Source organism: Pelophylax lessonae (assembly GCF_965119305.1).
Source record: "Pelophylax lessonae genome assembly, chromosome: 2".
Classification (NCBI taxonomy): Eukaryota; Metazoa; Chordata; class Amphibia; order Anura; family Ranidae; genus Pelophylax; species Pelophylax lessonae.
The window spans coordinates 69,978,609-70,004,083 of NC_138769.1; the positions used below are offsets into that span (position 1 = coordinate 69,978,609).

The 25,475-nt window shown below is 45.6% G+C and overlaps 1 protein-coding gene across 1 annotated transcript in view; it reads left to right on the forward strand.

The window, feature by feature from the left end:
• GBE1 (1,4-alpha-glucan branching enzyme 1) overlaps positions 1-25,475 on the forward strand; it is a 506,395-nt gene that overhangs the window by 446,047 nt on the left and 34,873 nt on the right. Inside the window, exon 14 of the mRNA XM_082244860.1 lies at positions 5,300-5,484. Within this exon, the coding sequence (XP_082100986.1) occupies positions 5,300-5,484 (185 nt within the window). The remainder of the gene's footprint in view (positions 1-5,299; positions 5,485-25,475) is intronic.

A 25,475-nucleotide genomic window follows, 5' to 3' on the forward strand; every position in this document is an offset into this window, starting at 1 on the left:
CGTTATGTCTTTTATAGCGTGTAATTGACTGTGTGGGATTAAGAAATAATCTATGCGGGAGTATTGTTGATGCAAAGAGGAATAGAATGAGTAGTCTCTTTCTCTGGGGTGCATCAGGCGCCATGCATCTATTAATCGTCCTTCCTGTAATATTTTAGCAAAGTGTTTCCGCACCATAGGCGGGATTGAGGATTGGCCCCGGGATGTATCTTCTGAAGGGATCAGGGGAATGTTCATATCTCCTCCTATTATTAAATGTCCCCCCCTAAACTCATTGAGCATGTCCATGCCCCTCCTCAAGAAACCATCCTGCTTTATGTTTGGAACATACATATTAGCTAGTGTGACTTCTGTCTCTCGTATCGTCCCTTTTACAAATAAATATCGGCCATTTGGGTCGCTCAAAACTTGTGTACATTTCCAGGGTAAGTTCCTTGATAGGAGGATGGATACGCCCTTCGACTTAGCCTCCCAATTAGTCGAATGATATACTATAGGAAAAAGATTATTGTTTAACTTAGGGCATTTATCCTCTCTAAAATGTGTCTCCTGTACCATCGCAATATCTATCCTTGATCTTTTCAGATCATCTAACAAAATCCTCCTTTTCTCTGGAGTGTTGAGACCTTTTGCATTAATGGATAAAATCCGTATATTCTCCATTATAAAAAAAAAAAAAAAAAAAAAAAAAAAAAAAAGGGGGAAGGGGGAAAACTTAGGGGGGGAAGGGGGGAGGAAGGAAAGTACCTTCTTGACCTCTCTACTATAGAGGGGTCACTATATAGCTTCACGCTGGGTTGCTCATCCAATCTATATTGGTTCTTTGAGCAATTTCCTAAATGGGGTTATGTTTGGGTTAGGTTAGAGAATAAAACTCTCCCCTCCCTCTCCCAACCCCCAACAGTGATCATTCACAGGGTATTCCGGCATATATATATAAATAAGATTCATTATTTTTGTATATCTACTTCTCCCGGCCTCATTTTCTCACATTCCTTGTATCTCATTTAGAGGCAAAGGAGAAAAAGAAAAAAATAAAAAAAAAAAAATAAAAATCCCCACCCCTAGATCTCATAATGTATTTGCCTTCTACCATCTGCCCCCCCTCTTCTCCTAGTTCCTCGGTAGATCAGGTATTACCCGATGCTTCCTCCGCCCCTCCCCCCCGCCCCTAGGGCACCCTGTGCTCTGTCACCTTCTTAGAGACCACTGAAATTGGTCGTATTGTGGAATGTATTTATATTCAAGAATAGAAGTTAAACAAAAACTGTGCTATTTAATAAATCAGATTATTACCATTATTACCCTTATTAGTGTTTTATAGGTTACAAAGTGTATATTATACCCAAAAAAAAAAAAAAAAAAAAAAAAAAATTTTCTAATGTTGTGTGCCCAAAACAGAAAAAGAAAAAAAAAAACAACATACTTTCCCATACTCATAAAAAAAAAAAAGAGAGGGAAAACACCTTCACTACCACTCTACACTCGTGTCTTATGTGTTTTAAAATTGTGCAAAAAAAAAAAAAAAAAATTATGACCTTATCTCTTATCCTCCTCCCGGGGGGGGGGGGGGGCGGGGTATATCCATGTATCCATATACCCTCAAAAAAAGAAATAAAAATGTGGGAGCTGATTGCTTCAGAAAGAAAAGGGGGAACAGCCGACAAAGGGGTGGGGGGGAAAAAAAAAAAAAAAAAAGTTATTGAAGAGAGAATTTTATAATAGCAGTATTTCTTCCTGTCATTTCTTCATTCTCTCGTTCCAATTGGATCCTCAATTTCACTTAGTTCTCTCAGACCTGTCCTTTCTTATTACCATGTCCATTCAACCTCCGTTCACGGGGTCCCCAGTTTGGGTACCCCATTGTTCTGGGGGAAATTGTAAGCCAGTCCTCCACCTGAACAGGTTCTGTGCCCAAGAACTCAAATAAGTTGGGTAAATCCGCTGGGGTACGAAGAACAAACATGTCTCGTTCTTTAAAAAAAGTCACTGCCAGCGGGTATCCCCATCTGTACCTAAAACCTTGTTGCTTTGCTCTCTCCAGCACTGGCCGTAGTAATGATCTGCGGTAAAGCGTGGTTTTAGACAGATCCGGGAGTATTTTTATTTTAGCCCCTGCGACTTCCACTGTGCCTATGTCCCAGGCTTTCCGGAGGATCTCCTCTTTCTGTGTGTAGTAATGCATTTTACATACTATATCACGGGGTCTGTTGGAGTCTGTATATCTGAACCCTGTCAGTCTGTGGACCCTATCAATTTCCATAGGGGCCGCAGGATGTGAGGTGGGGGCTAGCACTTTTAGAAAAATGTCTCTCACCTTTTCTTGTAAATTTTCCCCTTCCACCTCTGGTACTCCTCTCAGTTTTAAGTTCCCCCTGCGGCTCCTATCTTCTAAGTCTTCCATATGAAGTTGCATATTAATGGTGGCCTCTGATAGTGTCTCTGTGGTCTTCTTTATATCCGCTACTTGGTCCTTTACTTGTGTGATCTCGGTATCTTTTAAAGTAACTCTATCTGATAATTGGACCATATCTTTGCGGAGTTCCTGGATATCACGTTGGTGTGTTTCCTCAATCCGCATTATTAATGCCTCTATCTCTGCTTTAGTGGGCAGTGCTTTCAATAAGTCTTTGATATCTAGATTTACCTTTTCCTGCTGAATCCCGGGGTCGGCTTCGGGTTCTCTCGCTGCTGTCTCACCTGGGTTTGTCATGTTCCCCTCTGGCGGCTTCTCTCCTTTCTCCGCATGCTGTGTGCACTGCACTCCCTGCGCATTCTGTTTGGGCTGTGTCCCCACACGTGCCGCCGCCATCTTGGTTTCCGGCACTCCGGGCAGCTGCTGCTGGAAGTATTGCTGTATTCCACCACCTGATCTCCTCTGTAGTTGACGCCGGTCTACTACCGAGTGATCGCTAACCGAGCGGGTCACTGGACGATTCCTGACCGGGTTACTTGTTTGCATGCCGTGTAGCTATGCCGTGTCGGGGCAGTCCGGGAGAGGGATTAGCGGGAGCTCCTACTCACACGTCCTCACATCTCTTCCTCTCCAAGCCACTCCCCCCAAGTATTCCAACATGATAACGACCCCAAACACACCTCCAAGATGACCAGTTTCTTGCTAAAGAAGCTGAGGGAAAAGGTGATGGACTGGCCAGTGTCTCCAGATCTAAAGCCCATTGAGCATCTGTGGGGCATCTTCAAACAGAAGGTGGAGGAGTTCAAGGTCTCTAATATCCACCAGCTCCGTGATGTCGACATGGAGGAGTGGAAAAGGACTCCAGTGGCAACCTGTAAAGCTCTGGTATACTCCATGCCCAAGAGGTTAAGGCAGTGCTGGAAAATAATGGTGGCCACACAAAATATTGACACTTTGGGCCCAATTTGGACATTTTTACTTAGGAGTGTACTCACTTGTGTTGCCAGTTGGTTAGACATTAATGGCTGTGCGTTCAGTTATTTTGAGGTGACAGCAAATTTAGTTATACAGGCTGTACACTTACTACTTTACATTGTAGCAAAGTGCCATTTCTTCAGTGTTGTCACATGAAAAGATATAATAAAATATTTACAAAAATGTTTGTCTTTGTGAGATACTGCATCTCACAAAGCGAACCTCCACCCTCATTACTATCATTATCGGAGCCATGTTAACTCATGCCAATTTCACAAATCCTTATGGAATCGGATAAAGCTTTCAAATACAAAACGTTTCCGCCATACATGACAAGCACTGCACACAAGCACAACTCCCTTCACAAGCAGGAAAAATAAAAATGTGAAAACAAACACTCCACTGACAGTTTAAATTTAACCTTCTAACTATACGCTACATGCCCTATCTTGTGATATTTTTTAATATTTTAAATTATGTTTTTTTTTGTAGGGAATACAAATATGGGGAGTTGCAATTTAGCTTTTGAGCTGTTTTGGTATTTTTGTAGTTTTATCACTTGTTCTTCATTTTTTTACGATCACTGTAATGGATAGCCTTACTGGCCGAGAGTGATGTGTGGGACAAAGCAAAGCCAGATTCAGGAGTCAGGGAAGCAGACAAAAACAGGCACACTATGTTACTTGGGTAACTTGGTAGTAAAGTTAAACACGTATTTTCAGTCATGTGGATACATCTGTTATGCTATACCGCTAGTGCTTTACTAACTTGTTGACTTCAGATATGCAATAATAGCAAGTGAAACCAATATAAAATGCAAGGTTATAGAGCGTTGAAATTAGCCACTTTTTTTTTGTAAATATACAGTACCTGAAGAAGAGGACAGTGTTTTTGTCACTGTGTCCATAACAGAGCAACCTGGGTCCCTGGGATCTTAAACATTCAGAAGCAGCAGATCTCACACAGGAGGGCCTAAGCAGCTCAGATACCTAGAAGTGCAATGCTATTTTCAGGAGGAACTACAATATCTCACAAAAGATGCAGTATCTCACAAAGACAAACATTTTTGTAAATATTTTATTATATCTTTTCATGTGACAACACTGAAGAAATGGCACTTTGCTACAATGTAAAGTAGTAAGTGTACAGCCTGTATAACTGTAAATTTCCTGTCACCTCAAAATAACTCAACGCACAGCCATTAATGTCTAACCAACTGGCAACACAAGTGAGTACACTCCTAAGTAAAAATGTCCTAATTGGGCCCAAAGTGTCAATATTTTGTGTGGCCACCATTATTTTCCAGCACTGCCTTAACCTCTTGGGCATGGAGTATACCAGAGCTTTACAGGTTGCCACTGGAGTCCTTTTCCACTCCTCCATTTCGACATCACGGAGCTGATGGATGTTAGAGACCTTGCACTCCTCCACCTTCTGTTTGAGGATGCCCCACAGATGCTCAATGGGCTTTAGATCTGGAGACATTAGCCAGTCCATCACCTTTTCCCTCAGCTTCTTTAGCAAGAAACTGGTCATCTTGGAGGTGTGTTTGGGGTCGTTATCATGTTGGAATACTGCCCTGCGGCCCAATCTCCGAAGAGAGGGGATCATGCTCTGCTTCAGTATGTCACAGTACATATTAGCATTTATGGTTCCCTCAATGAACTGTAGCTCCCCAGTGCCAGCAGCACTCATGCAGCCCCAGACCATGACACTCCCACCACCATGCTTGACTGTAGGCAAGACACACTTGTCTTTGTACTCAAAACCTGGTTGCCGCCACACATGCTTTACACCATCTGAACCAAATACGTTTATCTTGGTCTCATCAGATGAGATATGGTAATACAATGTGTAACTGTTATTTTTTTTTTTTAATAAAAACACATGTTTTACTTTTAAATACAGGTAATGAATTTGGCCATCCTGAATGGCTGGATTTCCCAAGAAAAGGAAATAATGAAAGTTACCATTATGCCAGGAGACAATTTCATTTGGCGGATGATCCAATTTTGCGCTACAAATTTCTTTATGCTTTTGACCGAGATATGAATAAATTAGAAGAAAGATGTGGTTGGTTGTCTGCTCCACCGGTAAGAATTAAAAAAAAAATGTAATTTGTAAAATATAACTTGGTTGTCCATCTGCTTATATTGCAGTTTGCTTGTTTTTCTGTTTATTGATTCAATGTTGTATGAAAGAGATGAGGCGCTAGATTTTCTCCCTCCCATTCTTTAAGATCTTTGTATTCTAAAGGTATGAGGCATGGATCTTTGATGAATGTCAATGTAAATACTAGTTTAATTGAATTTGACTATAATAGACAAGTTCTTTAGAAAATTGACCTGTAGCTTTGAATAAGCTCCGATGGAGAGCAATTGGAATTTGCTTATGGATGCCAGAACAGAAGCCCAGAATAAAGTGATCAGACATTTGAAAACCGCTGTACACTCTGATTAAGCAATATTTATTTCAGCAGTGCAAAAGGTGTTCTGTGTATACAGTAATTGCAGGTATGTACTGTGTGTGTGTGTGTGTGTGTGTGTGTGTGTGTGTGTGTGTGTATGTATATATATATATATATATATATATATACACCTCCAAAAGATTTGTGAATGGGGCGCACCAAGGACATCTTCAGCATGTTGGTTTGTATAGCCTGTAGAGTATCTGGGGTTACCAGAAACCCAATTCATTTTGTTATGGAGATGGCAAACAGCTTCTTCTGTTTCTGTCCCTTTCCCACATACGCCCTCATTCCCCTATTGCCCCTTCATTGTGATCTGTGGCCTCACTAACCAGTAGAAAATTGCAACAGTAGGGGACATGAAACCCGGTCCCTTTTTCCATAATAGATTGTTCCACAAGGTCCTTGGGCACTATACAGCAGATTTAAACAGACATGCAGGCACCTAAAGATGTCTACAATATGGAGTGTCAACAAAACATTTAAAATATTTGGCAGGGCTCTTATGCTTAAACTAAAGCAACTCTTACGTCACTGCTGAGTCCTACATGGACATTGGGGTTAAAGGAAGGAACCTCAGCATGCAGTGTGGGGCGCAGGCATTTGACACTTCTGGAAGTGTCGAATGTTGAACTCTTTGCTAGGAGCTGCAGTGCTGTAAAACAGACTTGCCATCATAGCTTTTCTATTTCCAACATAACATATTATAAACCATTACAAACTGAGAAAAGTACTGGTACAGAAAAAGAATATGTATACACTTCTGTAAATCTTTTAATTTTCAAATGCATTAATAATAAAGTTGAACTCATTTTGCCACACCAGCCCTTTGGTGCAGTTTACATTGTGACTGCATGACATTTTTTTATATATGCAAAGTGCAAATTACACACCAAGTAAGTGTTGTGTTTTAAGTTCACATAGCTCATCAATCTCTGCAGCAAAATAAATGGGATGTTACATGAGAATTACCGACCCTGAAGTTGAGGACTCTACCTGTTTCTTCATGTGGCCCCTTCGCAGGTATTTCAGACACTAGGAGTATCACTCCACCACAGAAGCGCAATACCCCCATGTAGCCTTCTGTATTCAGCAGTCAGTTTCTGGTAAAAGAAAAAAGATCCAGTGATGAACAGGAGTTACAGTGCTTTGCAAAAGTAGTCACCCCCCCCCTTGACTTTTTACCTATTTTGTTACATTACAGCCTTAAGTTCAATGTTTTGTTAATCTGAATTGTATGTGATGGATCAGAACACAATAGTCTAAGTTGGTGAAGTGAAATGAGAAAAATATATACATAAAACTATTTTTAGAAGTAGAAAACCGAAAATTGGCATGTGCACCCCCTTTGTTATAAAGCCCATAAAAAGCTCTGGTGCAACCAATTACCTTCAGAAGTCAGATAATTTGTGAAATGATGTCCACCTGTGTACAATCTAAGTGTCACATGATCTGTCATTACATATACACACCTTTTTTGAAAGGTCCCAGAGTCTTCCGGGTTCCGGCGCCCATGTAGGAAGCAGCGCAGAACGGCTGCTCCGGACACAGCGGCATATAACTTCTGCATCCATCCTAGCCATCCGACGCTGCGGACTTCCCTGTTTGCCTCCGGGGACCTGATCGCCATGGACAGGTTCGTCCACCACGGTCCTTTACCGGCCAATCTGCCGCCCAAGGGCACTCAGTCAGACCAGGCCACAATGGAGCCTGTCATGGCCGACGCGGCCCTCCCGCCCGTCACCGCGGCTCAGGAATCCTCTCAACAGCCATTACCAGAGGCCCAGATCTCTTCCCTGGCCCAAGCTGTTGCCGCTCTCCTGTCCCCTACTATAAAAGAAGCAGTGGACACTGCTATTTCACAGGGCATACTTAAGCTGAGGAAGGAGATAGGGGAACACTCTCATATACTGACTGACTTGGAACATAAGGTGTCAGATCTGGAGGATGAGCTACAGAGCTCATTCTCCATGGACCAGCAGGCGAGACAGACACAGAGATATTTACTGGAAAAAATAGACGATTTGGAAAACCGCTCTAGGAGGAACAACCTCTGGATAATCGGGCTCCCTGAATCCTATGAGAACGATACCCTACATGATCTTGCAAACTCCCACCTTCCCATGGCCCTGAGGATCACCAGTACTTGCATAGTGGAGAGGGTGCATCGGCTGGGGCCCCATCAAATGAACGCCGCTCCCCCGCCCTGTCATAGTCCGGTACCTCAACTATATGGATAGACAGAATATCCTTAAATCATACCGCAAGGGCATAAAATTTACCCTTGCTTATCTGGCGACTTTACGTTTCGCTGATTCATCTGGAGAACACAAAAATCTTTCACTTACCCTGATGAGGCTGCCCACTACCTCCAGCCCCAACTGAATATCTCTCTGGACCCCCCTCTGTCTCCCTCGCCTCAACACCCCCAGGCTACTCTGGAGCAGAGAAGCCCCAGGAAGGATCCAGCTAAGAAGCAATGCCTAATAGGTCCTGCCAGCCGTTTTCGACCACGTTGACTCCCTACACATCCATAACTCCTATCAACCACGTCTGGTGTTCCTTCTGTCCCCCTGGTCACGCCCCATCTCCTGACTTTTATAACTTGATCTGCGCTGTTCTCTTTCAGCTCTTCCTCTGACCATAGCAGCTAAGGCACAGTTTTTTTTTTTTTTTTCCTTTTCTTTTTTTTTTTCTCTTACTGAGTGATAGGCTTTTACTCTAATTTTGCTATATTGAATGCCTAACTATGCCTTATTTTCCCACTCCCACTATTAAGGTGCACAGCTTTACCGTAATTGCTGGACCTTGGCGATCGCCCCGTCCATCACCACCCTCGGGTCTTTCTCCCACTGCACTGGATCTACATGATCCCTTGATTTTTGACAAGGACGCCATCTTCTGAGATCCGGTATCGCTGTTCGCTACGCATGTGTATCTTACATGAGGAAAACAGTGAAGTCTAGGCTTCATTTGGTTCTTACCTTCGTTGTTTTCCCCCTCACCCCTGTTGGGTTTATTCTCTCCTATGGTCTTCCATCCCAGTATGCAGATGTTGCTACATATACCTCTTTACACAAGCTTTTAGTCTGTATTTTGATGTGCTTCATTACTACCCCGCAGGCTCCTTATATGCTGGTATGTCGGCTCTTATGTCCTATTCAGATCCGTAACCCCCCATGAAAGTGGTCACATGGAACGTTAATGGCCTCAGGTCCCCACACAAATGTATGGCTGTCCTCAGACACCTTAAACGTCTGAGAACAGACATCGCCATATTGCAGGAAACCCATCTTGCGGCAAAATATTTTTTCCGTGTACAGAAACTGTGGGTGGACCAGGTCTATGGCTCTCCCACTGTCAATGGCAAATCTGGTGTGATCATCCTGATTCACAAACGGCTGTCCCGCACTCCCCTCTCGACAAGCTTAGATGAAGAGGGCCGCATAGCCCACTTACACCTCTCCACCCTTAATCGCGAATGGACGATTGCGGTGATCTATGCTCCTAACACTCCCTCCAAGCCCTTCATGCAACAACTCACTGCTTTTCTGGCACTGTTTCTCCACCTTCCCTTGTTGGTAGTGGGCGCCTTCAACCTGCTAATGCACCCCAGTGAGGACAAGTCCTCGGGCAGAGTCTCCCAGCCTTCCAACCACTTGTTACGCTCACACCTACTAACCACTTTTACTGAATCTCCACATCTAACTGATTTTTGGAGATTGACTAATCCCAATGCCAGAGAGTTCACCTTTTTCTCACACCCCCATAATACCCTTACCCGTATCGACTACATATTCCCCAATGATAAGATGCTCCCCTTCACAGTCCCCTGGAAATTCATGATATAGCAATATCAGATCATGCCCCGGTGTCTGTGTCCCTCACTCTCTCTGACAATCCAACCAAGACGGGGACATGACGCTTTCCCTCCTTTCTAGCTGAGGATCAAGGTCTCCGCACACTCATCAGGGACACCTGGGTCGATTTCCTCGCCCATAATGCCTCACCGGAATGCTCCCCCACACTGCTTTGGGAGACAGGCAAAGCTGTTCTCTGTGACCACATCATTTCATACAAGGTGGCCTTTAAAAGAAAGACGGCCTTGGCTTTTCAGGAAGCCAGTGTCTCCCTGAGAGAGGCTCTCTCCAACCTTAACTCTTCTAATACCCCTAGCAATAGGGAAAGATGGCGAACAGCTAAATCAAACTTTGATGGGTGGGCGGAGACCCGGGAAAACATACGCAGATCCAACCGGGAATGGCAGTTTCACAGCTTTGGGAACGAGCCTAGGAAATTGCTAGCTGCCCTTTGCAAAGGCCCCTATACTCCTACTCACATAACGGCCCTGAAAGACTCCGCAGGCACTCTGGTATCTGACCCAGAAAAAATTATTTCAATTTTTGAGGAGTTCTACAAAACTCTATTTGGCCAGACCCTATTGACACCTCCTCGGCATCCTCCCTACTATCCTCTACTGTTCACCCGACCATTCAGGACAATCACTTTTCTACTCTTAATGCCCCTATTACTTTGGAAGAACTCACTACCACAATCCAGTCTTTACCACCTGGTAAATCCCCCGGCCCAGACGGGTTTACTCCAGAATTTTATAAATTGGCAAAATACAGTGTAGCCCCCTCCTTGCTAGATATGTTCAACCACATTCTATTGGGTTACTTCTATCTACCCACCTGCTTTCAGGCACATATCAAATTGATCCCAAAGAAAGGCAAGGACACTACGGTACCAGGGTCCTATCGGCCGATTTCACTGTTAAACGTTGACTCCAAACTACTTTCCAAGATTATGTCTAATAGGCTGGCCCCTATATTACCCTCTCTTATTCATCCAGCCCGGGCAGGATTCACCCAGGGCAGATCAGCCACTTCCAACATTAGGAAAGTCCTCACTGCGCTGGAGGTGTCCAAAGCCGATCCCTCCACTGAAACCACAATCGTTTCTCTTGACGCCGAAAAGGCTTTTGACAATGTCAACTTTCAGTGGTTGGACCTGGTCTTACAGAAAATAGGCTTTAGTGGCCCTTTTCTCCACTTAATTCGAGCTATGTACGCCTCCCCCTCAGCCCAAATAGTGGCTATTGGTCGCCTCTCCACACCCTTCCGTCTCCACAAAGGCACATGGCAGGGATGCCCCCTTTCTCCCCTTCTTTTTAACCTTGCTATGGAACCACTATCTAGGTCCTTGCTGTCCCTCCCTGACTTTCATGACATAAGGGTGGGATCGCAGGAACTGAGGTTAGCCCTTTTTGTGGATGATGTCTTGCTATTTACATCTGACTCTTCACATGACCTTCCTAGTTTTAACTATTTCAGCCGATGTTCCGGACTCACATACATTTTTCTAAAAGTGAAATCCTCCCCCCTAATACTGTTTGCACACCTCGGTGGGCTCCCTCATCTACACTGTGTATTGCTGACCAATATATTTTTCAGCAGCAGGGACTGGGAAACTGGTCAGAGTTGAGGGAAAGAGGGACGGTGCTAAATACTGGAATATTCTTGAGCAAAACCTGTAGTGTGCGTGATTTGAGGCTAGGACGGAGGTTCACCTTCCAGCAGGACAATGACCCCAAAGACACTGCTAAAGCAACACTTGAGTGGTTTAAGGGAAAACATGTAAATGTGTTGAAATGGCCTAGTCAATTCCCAGATCTGAATCCACTATAAAATCCGTGGTCAGACTTAGATTGCTGTTCACAAGCGCAAACCATCCAACTTGAAGGAGCTGGAGCAGTTTTGCAAGGAGGAATGGGAAACAATCCCAGTGGTAAGATGTGGCAAGCTCACAGAGACTTATCCAAAGCAACTTGGAGCTGTGATTGCAGAAGGTGGCTCTACAAAGGTATGGACTTTAGGGGGTGAATAGTTATGCACATTGATTTTTTCTGTTATTTTGTCATACTTGTTGTTTGCTTCACAATTAAAAAAAAAAATCAAAGTTGCGGGCATGTTCTGTAAATTAAATGATGCAAATCCTCAAACAATCCATGTTAATTCCAGGTAGTGAGGCAACAAAACTTGAAAGATTCCAAGGGGGTGAATAAAGGCAATGTATATATCCTTGGAAATAGATTTTTATCAATCATTTGAATTTATTTGGAGAGTTTCTAGTAAGTTTACATATGGATTAACCTTTCCAGCACTGGGCTTTTTTTTTTAAACACTCACCTTGCTGTGAGTGGGATATCCCAAGATCTGGTGCCAGAAAGGTTTAAATTCCTACATGGGTAGGTTGCACTTTAGCTGTGAAGTTTTTTTGGCCAGAAAAACTTACGAAGAGGATAAAGTGGAGTACATGATTAGAATTGGATATAGAGTAGTGTTGGACCCTGCCTTCCCATACAGCTGCACAAATTGCTGACTTAAGTATACTTTCTGTGCATCATTTATTGGTTGCTGCGTTAACACTTCTGAGTCTTGGAAAGTCTCATTTTTCATTTCATATATTACAGTGTAGGGACACGTTTGGATACTGATACATTGTAGCAGACAACCTTGACTGGCTTATTTCGGAGAGAAGGGCATTTTGTCAGGTTATGATCACCCGAGATGAACTTCTCCCAAAATAAAACTGCTACTAAGCTTTATTCTAAGTGTTTAACTTAGTTTCTCATCCACTAAGTAGCAGAGGAATTCATAGACTATCAGGTTTCACTGCAATCTACAGGAGAAATGGGCACTGGAAACTAGTTTTTTGTTAGTATCCTCAGGAGAGAGACATGCCATCTTTTTAAAGAATTTCTGTCAACAGCTGTTGGTAGATTTATGCTGCATATGTTTAAGCCCAACTCTGTGGTTTACAAAAAAAAAAAAATGACTTCCTTGCAGTACCCCCGCACTGCAAGGGCTACATTTTTGCTAACTTTAGGAGTTGAGGAATAAGGTGTAATACCTTATTCCTCGCTCCAGCAGGCTTCCTCAATCTGTGTGACGGGTCACACAAAGTCTCTTCTAACATGTGTTCTGTGCCACTTTCGCTATAAAGGCATCAAGCACAATGTCAGGACAATAGCCCAGAACTGTATTTAAGGATGGCGAGGTGACTATCCACAGTCCAGAGTGGAGGAGAGCACTGAAGCCTGCTGGACGAAGAATAAGGCAAGTATTGCAACTCATCCCCTAGAGCAGGGGTCTTCAAACTATGGCCCTCCAATTGTTCAGGAACTACAATTCCCATCATGCCTAGTCATGGCTGTGAATGTCAGAGTTTTACAAGGCCTCGTGGGATGTGTAGTTCCGCATCAGTTGGAGTGCCGTAGTTTGAGGATCCCTGCCCTAGAGCATTAAACTCAGTTTGAGGAAGCACCATTGCAAGGGCATTATTTTGTAACTTCTTTTCAAGTTGAATATGAAAATCCTTGAATGTTCTCCAGTTAGCTGGTAACAGTGCAAATTCCTAGTGCATTATCTATGCCATTGTTGAGTCTGCGACAGTCCTTTGGTCGGCAGTGACTACTCGTCTGTGACCGGTGGCAGTTTTGCTGTCCCCATCTCTGCCACTTTCTGTTGTGAGTTCCTAGCAGGTTTATGCTAGGTTAAGGTTCCTGTTTAATATACCGAGGCTACCCATATGGTATTTTCTATAGTAGCATCTGTAGCTATTTGGCCATTTTGCGTGATAATGAATTTCTTCTTTAGTATAGACTTGCTTATGTACGTCACAAGTTGCCCACCTTCTGGGCAATTAAAGGGAAATGTTGCTGATTTTACTTTTCTGCACCCTTTTTTTCCCCTGGCTTTTGTTGATTCAGCTCTAATTCAGGAGTGCCCATATGGGGGCATTTAGGCACGCACAGAAGTGCACAAATGCTATTCGGTGCCTAATTGGTAATGCCCTGCCACCACATGTTCCATCACAGCTAGGCCCCATTTATATGCAGACAATATTTAAGTGTGCAATTTACTTTTTTAAACCTCCTCTGTAAAGCTGCTGTGGATTTTTATATGCAGTTCCCAACAGTATCACCTTCCCTGATGTAGATGTCAGAGTTCAGTGTACTATATAAAAATGCAGGTAGAGTAACAGATCATAATTGGATTGTACTTGGGGTGGGGGGTCAGTTTTAAGTTTACCCTGGTTAATTTATAACAGCAGTTGTAGATTATTGTGTGCTGCTGTTTTAATGCTTTTCCACCTGTCTTGGCACGGATGTTGCTTCCCCTCTAGCAGCCAGTGGATTTCCTTCCAGTTTTTTTTTCTGTAGCCACCATGTATTTTTTGATACTGGTTGAAGTCTGGTAGTGCCTTTGGTTTTCTAGTACATATGGGTAAATAGACGATTACTTTGGACCTTAACCTTTAGCTTGTTTTGTTTGGCCTTCATTTCTGTCTTTGGCGAACAGAAGTGGAATTGCTCTGTGTGTGTGCAAGCACACTGCAGGACTTAAGCCCCGTACACACGTACCGATGGTCGGCATACAAATGTTCCTCTTTTCTCCCCGGGATGTCGGTGTCTGTTGAAAAGTGCAAAGACAGCACAAGGACAGCACAAGAATTTTGTCTGCAGACTTCAGCTGACTGCAGAAGTGATGTCATGTAATGGTTAACTTTCCCTGTGTTTTTAATTTTCTGAGCATGCCCAGTCTTGCAAATCTGCGGTCTGTCGGCCGAATTCTGTACTGACAGGCGAACAATCGTCCGTTCTGGTGTCGGCATACAAAAATTTTCATGTTTGCACGAAAGACTTTTGTCCGCGGATTGTGCGCAGACATCTGTCGGAGGCACCATACTAACACGCATACAATCGGCAGATCTTTCGTCCGCCGACGTTTGTATGCAGACTATCGGTACGTGTGTACGGGCCTTTAGTCCTATTAGGCTCTTGTGTGAAGGGGGGCCCATTGTGATCTGGTTCAGCTGTTTGCTGGGGACAACTTCTAACCAGTGGGTCATTACCATCTGTTTTCCCTCCTCTTCTGCTAAACTCATCATAGACACTCTGGTCTTCTCTGGTTCTTGTCAGGTTCCTTCTGTGGATCTGTTATTAGATGTGGATTCTATGCCCTCTCTGAAGGAATCATCATTCAGACTGATTTTGGTTTGCAGAGATTATGTGCACATCTGAGAATTTGCTTTCTCCTTATTGCAGCCATCAGATGTATTTTTTTAGGTTAGTGGCTTTGACAGCATCTGCTTGTTGTTGTACCTTCTCAAACCATGCAGGTTGTGTGAACAAATGCCTGAAATTTTTATTTTCAATTGTACCATTCTGCTGAAAGCCTCCAAGGTTTGCCATCGCATCCTTCTCTTTTCAGTATGTATGTGTTGGAAACCTGGTTAAGGTGCTGGACTGCAACATTTTGGTATCAGAAGTATTTGTTCTGCATCTTCGAGGGACAACATCTCTGTGAATCGTTTCTGGATACAGTTTTTTTAAGACACTACAAAGAGCAAGAGCACCCATCTTTTTTAGTGAAAGAAGTAAGGAATGAGCTGCTCTGTCTTCCCCCTCTCCGACTTTCAAAACATTCCTTTGGTTTCACCACTTCCTTGTTGAGATGCTCCAAGTGAAGTTTCCAATCCACCCACAAGGTCTGGCACTCAATGTCCGCAAAGTCCTCAGATAAGCATTGCTGTGGTGGCACAATTTCACTAGTTTTCTTCAAACTTGTTCACTATTTCCATAAACTTTGTGGCATTTGCTCTATCTTGGATCTCAAGTTCTGAACATCTTTCTTTGAATCCAGAAATTTCACATGAAATCCATTATATCTGTCTCCCCTTACCTGAGAGTTTTTCTGACTTCTTTGGACATCAATTTCAGGTGTTCACAAAACCTTTAGCCTTGGCTTTAGCCTTGCTGCACTCTTGTGGCACCCCCCACTGTTGAAGGGAAAGTCAGAATAGGCTTCTGTCATACAATGTAGCCTTCAAAGTCTGAAAGTTGCAGCAGTCCTGGTGGATCCTGCAATTGTTGCTGGACCTAGTTCATTGTTTGGAGTATCTGGGTTAAAGTCCTGTACACTGCTCAGACCAGAGTGTTTCCAAAGCCCAAACGTCAAACATTTTGGTCTCAGACCTGAGCTTTCCAGTTGAGGAGTCTCCCAACTCTCTGGTCCTGCTTGAGAATCCTGGGCCTGATAGTAGCTTTGAGACTGTTTCATTGTCCAGTTTCACTCCAGACCTCTTTAACACAGTGTTCTGTGGTCAAGGGACAAGACAGGCAGGTTCCTGGACAGATTGATTCATTGGTACCAAGGAATAGATTGTAACTGGCGGCTCAGGAAACCAAATTTAGAATCAGGGAATTCCTTTACTCCAATATTCTGAAAGATATGAGCGATAAAATGCCAGCTTGTTTAGATGGGAAAGGAGTCTTGGGCACCCTGTCAGTGCAAGGAACCCCTGAAGTTTGGGTTATCTTGGCTGTCTCTGGACCTTCATGCTAGAAGGTCATCTATTCCAGATCCTGTCGCTTTTACCTGCCCAAGTGTAGACAGTTGGCAGGAAGACCTCTTCAGCCAGCAGCATCTGGACTCGGGAGAGTGGTCCCTACACTCTGAGGTGTTCTAGGACCTGTGTACCAGGTGGGGGACGCTGAATGTGGACCTTCTAGCATTCAGGGTAAAAAACAAACTAGAAAGGGTTGTCTCCAGATACAGGAGTCCTCTAGCAGAATGTGTGGATGCTTACGTGACTTACTGGGATCAATAGAACCTGATCTATTTTGGAAAAAAAAAAAAACCTGATCTATGGTTTACCTTTTTTTAAATCTTTTCCTTGTAGGGTTTGCAAGATCAAAATAGAGGAATTTATGTGGTTCTGATTGCTCTGGACTGACCCAGGGGGATCTAGAGTTCCAACCTATTAAGCCCCTTGTTAGACTGTCCGTGGGCTCTGTCAGGTCGCCAGGTCCTTCCTTCCCAAAAACCATTTGCCATCTTACCTCAGGATCTTTGGCTTTAGCAACATGGCTGTTAAAGGCCTTTTTTATCTGCCAGGGACATCTCTGAATTTGTTTCCTATCATGTGCTAACACCAAGGAAGGCTACTTCCCATATGGTCTATCATCAAACAATGAAAACATACTTCACTTGGCATCAGTATAGGGGCTTCTACCAGCTGATTTTTATTTGTTCAGTTTTGGAGAAGCAGACTTTGAAGTGTATGATTTGATTGTTTTTAAAGCCCAACTCTGGGCAAAAACAAGTGAAGTGCTCATTTTGTCCAGGGAAGAGGAGAAAGCTCTGATCCTCTGCTCCATGGGCAAACAGCGCTCCCCCATAATCTAGTGGTGGACTGTTCCTGACATTCTCAGGTCACCTTGATTAGGGCATTGATATAGAGAAAACATTACATTATGTATACATACAGTATAGTGGTATATGTAAAATTGTATTCAAATGACTCATATAAAGAAAGTATCAACTTCAAGGTAATATACTAAAAGAAACTCCCTTCTCCAACCTCTCCAAGACACTTAAATGGAATTATGCTACATGTTGGGAGATAAATATCTTCTTAGCTCTTAGATTAGTGGAGGGCTATCTATAAACACACTTTCTCTTACGTCCTCCCACAGTCGCCGCCCACTCATACAGTCTTCCCCAATGGGTATTGACTTCCTCTCCTTAGGAGTAGCTAGGCAAAAGACTTGATAAAACAAAAGCATTTCCATAGACACATCCATGGGGGCTGTCCCACTGGTCCAATACCCCTCCTGCAATAGCCATCTCAACTCAGTTTGTCTTCTGCCTAGTTCAGGAGTAGTCAGGCTTCCCTGTGCTTGGGCTACAGTCTCAGCCTTCTTCTTCTATTTTATGATTTTATTTTCTAAAAATGTCATTTTTTTCTTTGCATTGCTAGCTGTTTATTTTGTCAGCTTTTAGTTAGTCGGATCTTCGGATGAAGATGGAGTTTGCGGAGCTGGGAATTGGACTGGTCGTCCTGGTTATCCAGGACAGAGGATCAGATGGAATCCCAGCCTGCCATCGAGCGTTTCACAGGCTTTGTGTTCACCCTGGCTTCACAAACGACCCATCCCTGTCCCCAGGGATGCAGCCTTGTGAGGTAGCTACCTCACCGGACACATGCACGGTTCGTCCGTGCACTCCTGGTGTCCTGCATTTTTGGCTGGCGACACTCCCCTGCCATCTTAGGGTGGGCGGTTTTCCGTTTATTATGAGGCACCCCACGCCATCGGGTCCAGGTAAGTACACTCTGTCTGGGGTCGGCAGTCCTCTGTGTCTGTGGTGCCCCCTATGTCTGTGTGTTTTTGGGCTCCCTGATCCTGGTCCCTGCGGGGGGGGGTTTTCTCTCACAGCCTGCGCTGTGTGGGGTTTGGGGGATCCCTCTCCTGTGTCACTGAGGTGCTTGGAGGTAAAGACTAGTGTGGCGACCGCTGCGGGGTTAACCGCCGGTCCGCCATTTTAGGTGTGGGCAGCATGTCTGGCTTCACTGTGGGTGCTTGTATAGCATCGTGTGTAGCGTATTTTGGCGCCTTACAACGCCATCTTGTGTGTGGCAACGATCTTTCCGAGTCGGCGGCCATTTTGCCGAAGCCTCCCATTGCTTTGCATAGGCATCCATGTTTCCTTAGCCTGCAGCATCTGTTCAGTCTCTGCGGTGACATCACTTCCTTCCTTTACTCAGGAGCGACCGAAGGAGCTGGTAACACACTTCTGGGGCTCTGTCCTGCTGTCCTTTCTTTTCCTCCATTGTGCAATCTTCCTGGCTCAGTTTGTCCCTGCGGGGGGTCTGTGTTCCACAGCCGTTGTAGCGGTGTGCTGCGGGGGTCCGCGGCGCTCTTAAAGGGCCAGTACCTCAAAAAAAGAGTCTGAGGGGGAGGCGGAGGTTACAGAGGGGGGATGATTCCCCCCCTGGGACGCCGGAGGAACGCGCGGCTATGGATGCGCTGATTACTGCCATTAAAGAAACACTACATTTAGAGAATGAGACCAACCCTCCAGGCATTGTGTCATCTTTTGGTACACGCAGAACCCCGCAAGATGGCCCAGTTTTTTCCCTGCCCCGCTGAGTTTCATCACACTGTGAATGAACAATGACGCAATTTAAAACACACCTTCACGGTGCCTAAGAGGTTTCAACTTCTCTATCCTTTTACGTCTACTACGGTTACACGCTGGTGTGTGGCTCCTCAAGTGGATCACACTGTAGCCAGATTGAACAAGGCTACACTGGTTCCTACCGAAGATTCTCCGGTATTTAGGGATCCTACGGATGGGCGGCTGGAGTCTCTTGCCCGCCACACCTATGTGGTGGCGGGTTCCATGCTCAGGCCTATTTTCGCCTCTGTCATGGCGGCTCAGGCTGTGGCGGATTGGACCAAGGTGCTCAGACGCACACTCGTGGTTGATTCTGCCCCCCCACTACCGTGGAGATGGTGGACCGGATTTATCAAGGGGTCATGTATTTGTGCGATGCGGCCTTAAATGAGGCTCCTTTAGCTGCGCGCCTGTCCAGTGTCGCGGTGCTTAACCGTCGGCTGATATGGTTGAAGAGGTGGTCGGCTGACCAGAAATCTAGGAAGGCGGTGGCTGACATTCCCTATGCGGGGTCTCGCCTTTTTGGGGAATCCCTGGATGAATTGGTTAAGGGAGTCATTGGGGGCAAGAGCACTCTGCTGCCCCAGAATCCTAAGGGCAAGTTTTTCCGCCGCAAGCGGGGTCCCGCCTTTAAACCTAATCAGGGTTCCTTTCGCGCCTTCAAGTCACAGTACGAGGGGAAACCCTTCAAGGGCCAGGGTGGCCAGAGAAAGCCTTGGGCCGGCAAACAAAAATCCGGCCAAGCTGTTGCGGCGCCCTCACCCATTTCAGGGGTGGGGGGACGTTTGCGCGGTTTCCTCCAACCTTGGCTGCTCCGAGTTTAGGACAGGTGGGTTCAGGAAATCGTTCGATCAGGGTACAAGATCGAATTTCTTTCACGGCCGGCGGACAGATTCTTTCCCTCAAATCTTTCATTTGACCCCAGGGCGGTTACAAGACCATGCATCAAGTGGTGCAGGATCTCCTCGCTCAGGGGGTAATTGTCCCGGTGCCTCATCGGGACAGGTTTTGGGGGTCTTACTCAAATCTGTTCACTGTGCCCAGAAAGGAGGGCAAAGTGCGTCCGATTCTGGACTTGAAAGCTCTGAACTGCTTCATGCGCGTTCGAAAATTCCGCATGGAATCGCTCCGCTTGGTGGTGGCCTCTCTGAGCCCGGGAGAATTCCTGGCCTCTATCGACCTGAAGGATGCGTATCTACACATCCCCATATTCGAGGGTCATCAGAGGTACCTCCAGTTCGCTATCGCAGAGGATCACTATCAGTTTGTGGCGTTACCTTTCGGTCTCGCTTCGGCTCCAAGGGTCTTTACCAAAGTGTTGGCGCCTGTTCTGGGACTGCTGCGGGCGCAGGGAATTGCAGTCTTGGGTTATCTGGACGATCTCCTGTTAAGATCGAATGCCAGTCAGAGCCTGCTGCGCGATCTGTCCACTACGGTCCAGACGCTCCAGGAGTTCGGTTGGACGATCAACGTTCATAAGTCGACCTTGTCTCCTTCGGTTCGTCTCCCGTATTTGGGAATGGTTCTGGACTCTGCTCAAGCAAAGGTGTTCTTATCGGAGGACAAACTCCGGACCCTGCAGTCCGAGGTCAGGTCCCTCAGGGACAACGAATCCTCGTCACTCAGGACCTGTATGCGGTCTCTGGGGTTGATGGTATCGGCCTTCGAGGCGATACCATTTGCACAGTTTCACATGCGGTTTTTCCAAGCGGAGATCCTGGCCAGGTGGGACAGACTACCTCTCTGTGTCTGTGACCTCAGACTAGTGTCTCTGAGCCGCCAAACCAGAATGGATCTCTTGTGGTGGCTTCAGTCCCCGGCTGTGTCGGTAGGAAAATCCTTCCGATTTGCACAGAATTGCAAACCGGAAGCGACACACAGCGAGGAGAGCTGAGAGCTGTGCGTGTGTGTGTGGAGGAGGAGCGGAGGAGGAGCCGCACGTGCGGGGGAGAGCGGGGGAAGCCGTACTAGGAAGCCGGGGGCAGGAGGCAGGAGCTCGAAGCCTCGGACCAGGGAACCAGTGCGGGATACAGAGCAGCAGCAGCGGGGACAGAGCGGACCAGAGAGACAGTGCGGGGACAGAGCAGCAGCAGACCAGAGAGACAGTGCGGGGACAGAGCAGCAGCGGCGGCGGAGACAAGGACCGGGACCAGACTGAGACCGAGGGACGTAAGTTGGAAACAATCTGATCTGATCTGCTGGTAGGGTGGTGGGCTGGTGGGGGGGACTACAAGTACAAACTACATACAAGTACAAAAACTACAAGCAATACAGGTTACTAAGGGGCTACTATAGACTGAGAGGTGCTCTGCGACTGACCAACGGTGCTGAGTATCTTGCGACTGGTGAGTATCTTGCGACTGGTGAGTATCTTGCGACTGGTGAGTATCTTTGCGACTGGTGTGGATCTTTGTGACGGGTGAATATCTTTGCGGCTGGTAAGTATCTTGCGACTGGTGGGTGAGTATCTTTGCGACTGGTGAGCATCCTTGCGACTGGTAAGTATCTTTGCGACCGGTGAGCATCTTTGCGACTGGTAAGTATCTTTGCGACCAGTGAGCATCCTTGCGACTGGTAAGTATCTTTGCGACTGGTAAGTATCTTTGCGACTGGTGAGCATCTTTGCGACTGGTAAGTATCTTTGCGACTGGTGAGCATCCTTGCGTCTGGTAAGTATCTTTGCGACTGGTGAGCACCTTTGCTACTGGTAAGCACCTTTGCGACTGGTGAGTATCTTTGCGACTGGTGAGTATCTTTGCGACTGGTGAGTATCTTTGCGACTGGTGAGTATCTTTGCGACTGGGAGTATCTTGCGACTGGTGAGTATCTTTGCGTCTGTTGGATCTTTGCGACTGGTGAGTATCTTAGTGACTGGTTAGTATATTAGCGACTGGTGAGGACCCCAGGTTTAGTACCAGGGGAGACAGAGGTAGTGTAGGTAAGGAAGAGCAGGTCGTTAATATATCCCCATAGAGTAGTGGGTAATAATGTCCGACAGGATTGCGGATGCCACTCAGTGCACTTCTTGCTGCATGTATGCGTTCCTTGATGAACCAATCGAGGGCGAATACTGCTGTACAAGATGTGAGCGACTTGTTGCTCTGTTAGACCAGATCCTGGACCTACAGAACACAGTGGCAACACTGCGTGGCATCAACAACCTGGAAAGGAGCTTGGACATTACCTATCAGGCGCTGGCAGGGGCCAGCATAGAGGAGGGAGGAATACGAGGAGGACGCAAGCAGCAGAGGTACGCAGCTGGGTGACTGTTAGGAAGGGTAGAGGGATGAGTGCCAGGGAGGCCAATCCTGAGTTGGTACACCCTAACAAATTTGCAGAGTTGCAGGTTGAGGGGGATATCAACTCAGGGGTGGCAGAGCTGGAGCATGCATCCTCCCCCAGCTGCCAGGGGAGGGACGGCTCCAGGAAGAAGGGGGGCCGTAACTCAGGAAAGATTAGAAAGGTTGTGGTAGTGGGGGACTCAATTATCAAGAGGACAGAGAGGGCAATCTGTAAAAAAGATCTTGTGAACCGTTTGTTGTTTACCGGGCGCCCGCATTCGGCATATCGCAGATCTGGCAGACAGATTGTTGTGTGGGGCTGGGGATGACCCAGCGGTCATGGTGCATGTGGGCACTAATGACAAAGTTAAAGGTAGGTGGAGGATCCTAAAGAACGATTTCAGGGACTTAGGTAATAGGAAAAGGACCTCCAAGGTGGTTTTCTCTGAAATACTGCCTGTACCTCGAGCCACACAGGAGAGGCAGAAGGAGATTACGGAACTTAACAAGTGGCTGAGGAATTGGTGTAGGAAGGAGGGGTTTGGGTTCCTGGAGAACTGGGCTGACTTCTCAGTCGGCTACCGGCTCTTTAGTAAGGATGGGCTGCACCTTAATGGGGACGGTACAGCTCTTTTGGGCAGAAAGATGGCCACCAAGTTGGAGGGGCTTTTAAACTAGGAGACGGGGGGAGGGCTCAGAAGTAGAATCAGTCAGGAGGGAGCAGAGGACTGAAGGCAGATGTAGGGTCAGCTGCGACAGTAGGTCCACAATGTCAATTGGCAGGTCTGTGCGGGAAATTCTCAGACCAAACAGGAATAAACATAACCGCCAATTGCGCTTAACTTCCGTAAAACTAAGAGGGGTATATGCTAATGCCAGGAGCCTAGCTAATAAAATGGATGAGTTGGAAATGTTAGTACATGAGGAGGACATGGACCTAGTGGGAATAAAAGAGACTTGGTTCAACCCCTCACATGACTGGCTGGCCAATATCCAAGGGTATTCGGTGTACCGGAAGGACAGGGTAGGAAAAAGAGGGGGAGGGGTATGTGTCTACGTCAAGAACAATATAAAGGTGATAGAAAGGAGTGACATTACGGATGGGATGAGCATGGATTTAGAATCTGTGTGGGTTGAACTCCATAGGGAAGGAGAAAAGGGGAAAGTAATTGTGGGGGTTTGCTATAGGCCACCTAACCAAGGGGAGGAGGTAGAGCTGGAATTCTTAGCACTAATGGGTAAAGTGGCAAAATTGGGATCAGTCATCATATTGGGGGACTTCAATTATCCCGACATTGACTGGGATGAGGGGACTACACACTCACAGAAGGCCCACCTATTCACGGAAACCTTACTGGATAATTACATGTCACAGTTGGTGGATTCTCCTACTAGAGAAAACGTTCTGGATCTATTGATCACTAATGACCCAGACCTAATCTCGGAGGACAACCTGGGCTCTAGCGATCACAGGATGATCACATTTAGTATAAATAACAATATAACAAGGCAAGTGGGGAACATAAGAACCCTAAACTTCAGAAGGGCAAACTTTCTGAAATTGTACTCATTGATGGAAAGGGTAAACTGGGACCAAACCCTGGGATCACTGATCACAGAGGATAAATGGGAATGCTTTAGGAACATATTAAGCAAAGGCATCTTGCAGTGCATTCCTATGGGAAATAAATTTAGAAGAGACAAAGCCAAACCTGGCTGGCTAAACCGTAGCGTCAAAAAACTTATTAGGGGAAAAAAATTGGCCTTTAAGAAGTATAAATCAGAGGGCACAGTATCGGCTTTCGAGCAATACAAGGAGGCAAATAAGAAAAGTAAACAAGAAATCAAGATGGCTAAAATCAACTTTGAGACACAAATAGCGGAGGATAGTAAAAAAAAACCCAAAGAAATTCTTTAAATATATCAACAGCAAAAAAACTAAGGCAGAGCATATTGCACACATAATTAACAATGATGGGAGGATGGTTACAGAGGACACTGAAAAAGCAACCGTGCTGAATGCTTTTTTCTCGTCAGTCTTTACACAGGAAACGGAGGGGTGCACTGACCATGACTGTATGGTTAGTAGTAATACACAGGACTTGCCACTATGGCTAACAGAGGGTGAAATCAGGGAAAGGCTGGATAAACTGAACACAAACAAATCACCAGGCCCGGATGGCGTACATCCGAGAGTACTCAAGGAACTCAGTAAGGTTATATCGAGACCACTGTTCCTGATCTTTGCTGACAGTATTAGGACAGGAGATGTACCAGGGGATTGGAAGAAAGCTAACGTGATTCCGATATTCAAAAAGGGCCAGAGGCATATCCCGGGAAATTATAGGCCTGTCAGTTTGACATCAATAGTATGTAAACTTCTGGAGGGGATGATAAGGGACTATATCGTAGAGTTTGCTAAAGACAACAACATCATCAGCAGTAATCAGCACGGGTTTACAAATGGGCGTTCTTGTCAAACCAATCTCTTAACATTCTACGAGGGGGTGAGCTGTGAGCTAGATAGGGGGAGACCAGTGGATGTGGTGTACTTGGATTTCGCTAAGGCGTTTGATACAGTTCCCCAAAAGCGCTTAATTTATAAAATAAGGTCTGCAGGTATCGACAGCAGGGTTTGCTCTTGGATACGGAATTGGCTTAAAGGCCGTGTCCAAAGGGTGGTAATAAACAGCGCATACTCAGACTGGTCTGAGGTTGTAAGCGGGGTGCCCCAGGGCTCAGTCCTGGGACCAACCTTGTTCAGATATATCCCGGGTAACTATAGGCCGGTCAGCCTAACATCTGTAGTCTGCAAAATTTTGGAGGGGATGTTAAGGGACCACATACAAGACTTTAGTAATAAAAACGGTATTATAAGTAGTAATCAGCATGGATTCATGAAAAATCGTTCTTGCCAAACCAATCTATTAACCTTCTACGATGAAGTGAGCAGCCACCTAGATAAAGGTAAGCCTGTGGATGTGGTGTATCTGGACTTTGCAAAGGCCTTTGACACCGTTCCCCACAAACGATTACTGTACAAACTAAGGAAGGTAGGTATGGACCATAAGGTGAGTACCTGGATAGAGAACTGGCTCCAGGGGAGAGTACAGAGGGTGGTGATTAATGGGGAGTACTCGGATTGGGCGGGTGTGGAAAGTGGGGTCCCCCAGGGTTTTGTCCTGGGACCAATCCTGTTTAATTTGTTCATAAACAATCTAGAGGAGGGGATATCGAGTACAATCTCAGTATTTGCAGATGATACTAAACTAGGCATGCCAATATCTTCTATGCAGGATGTGGAAACC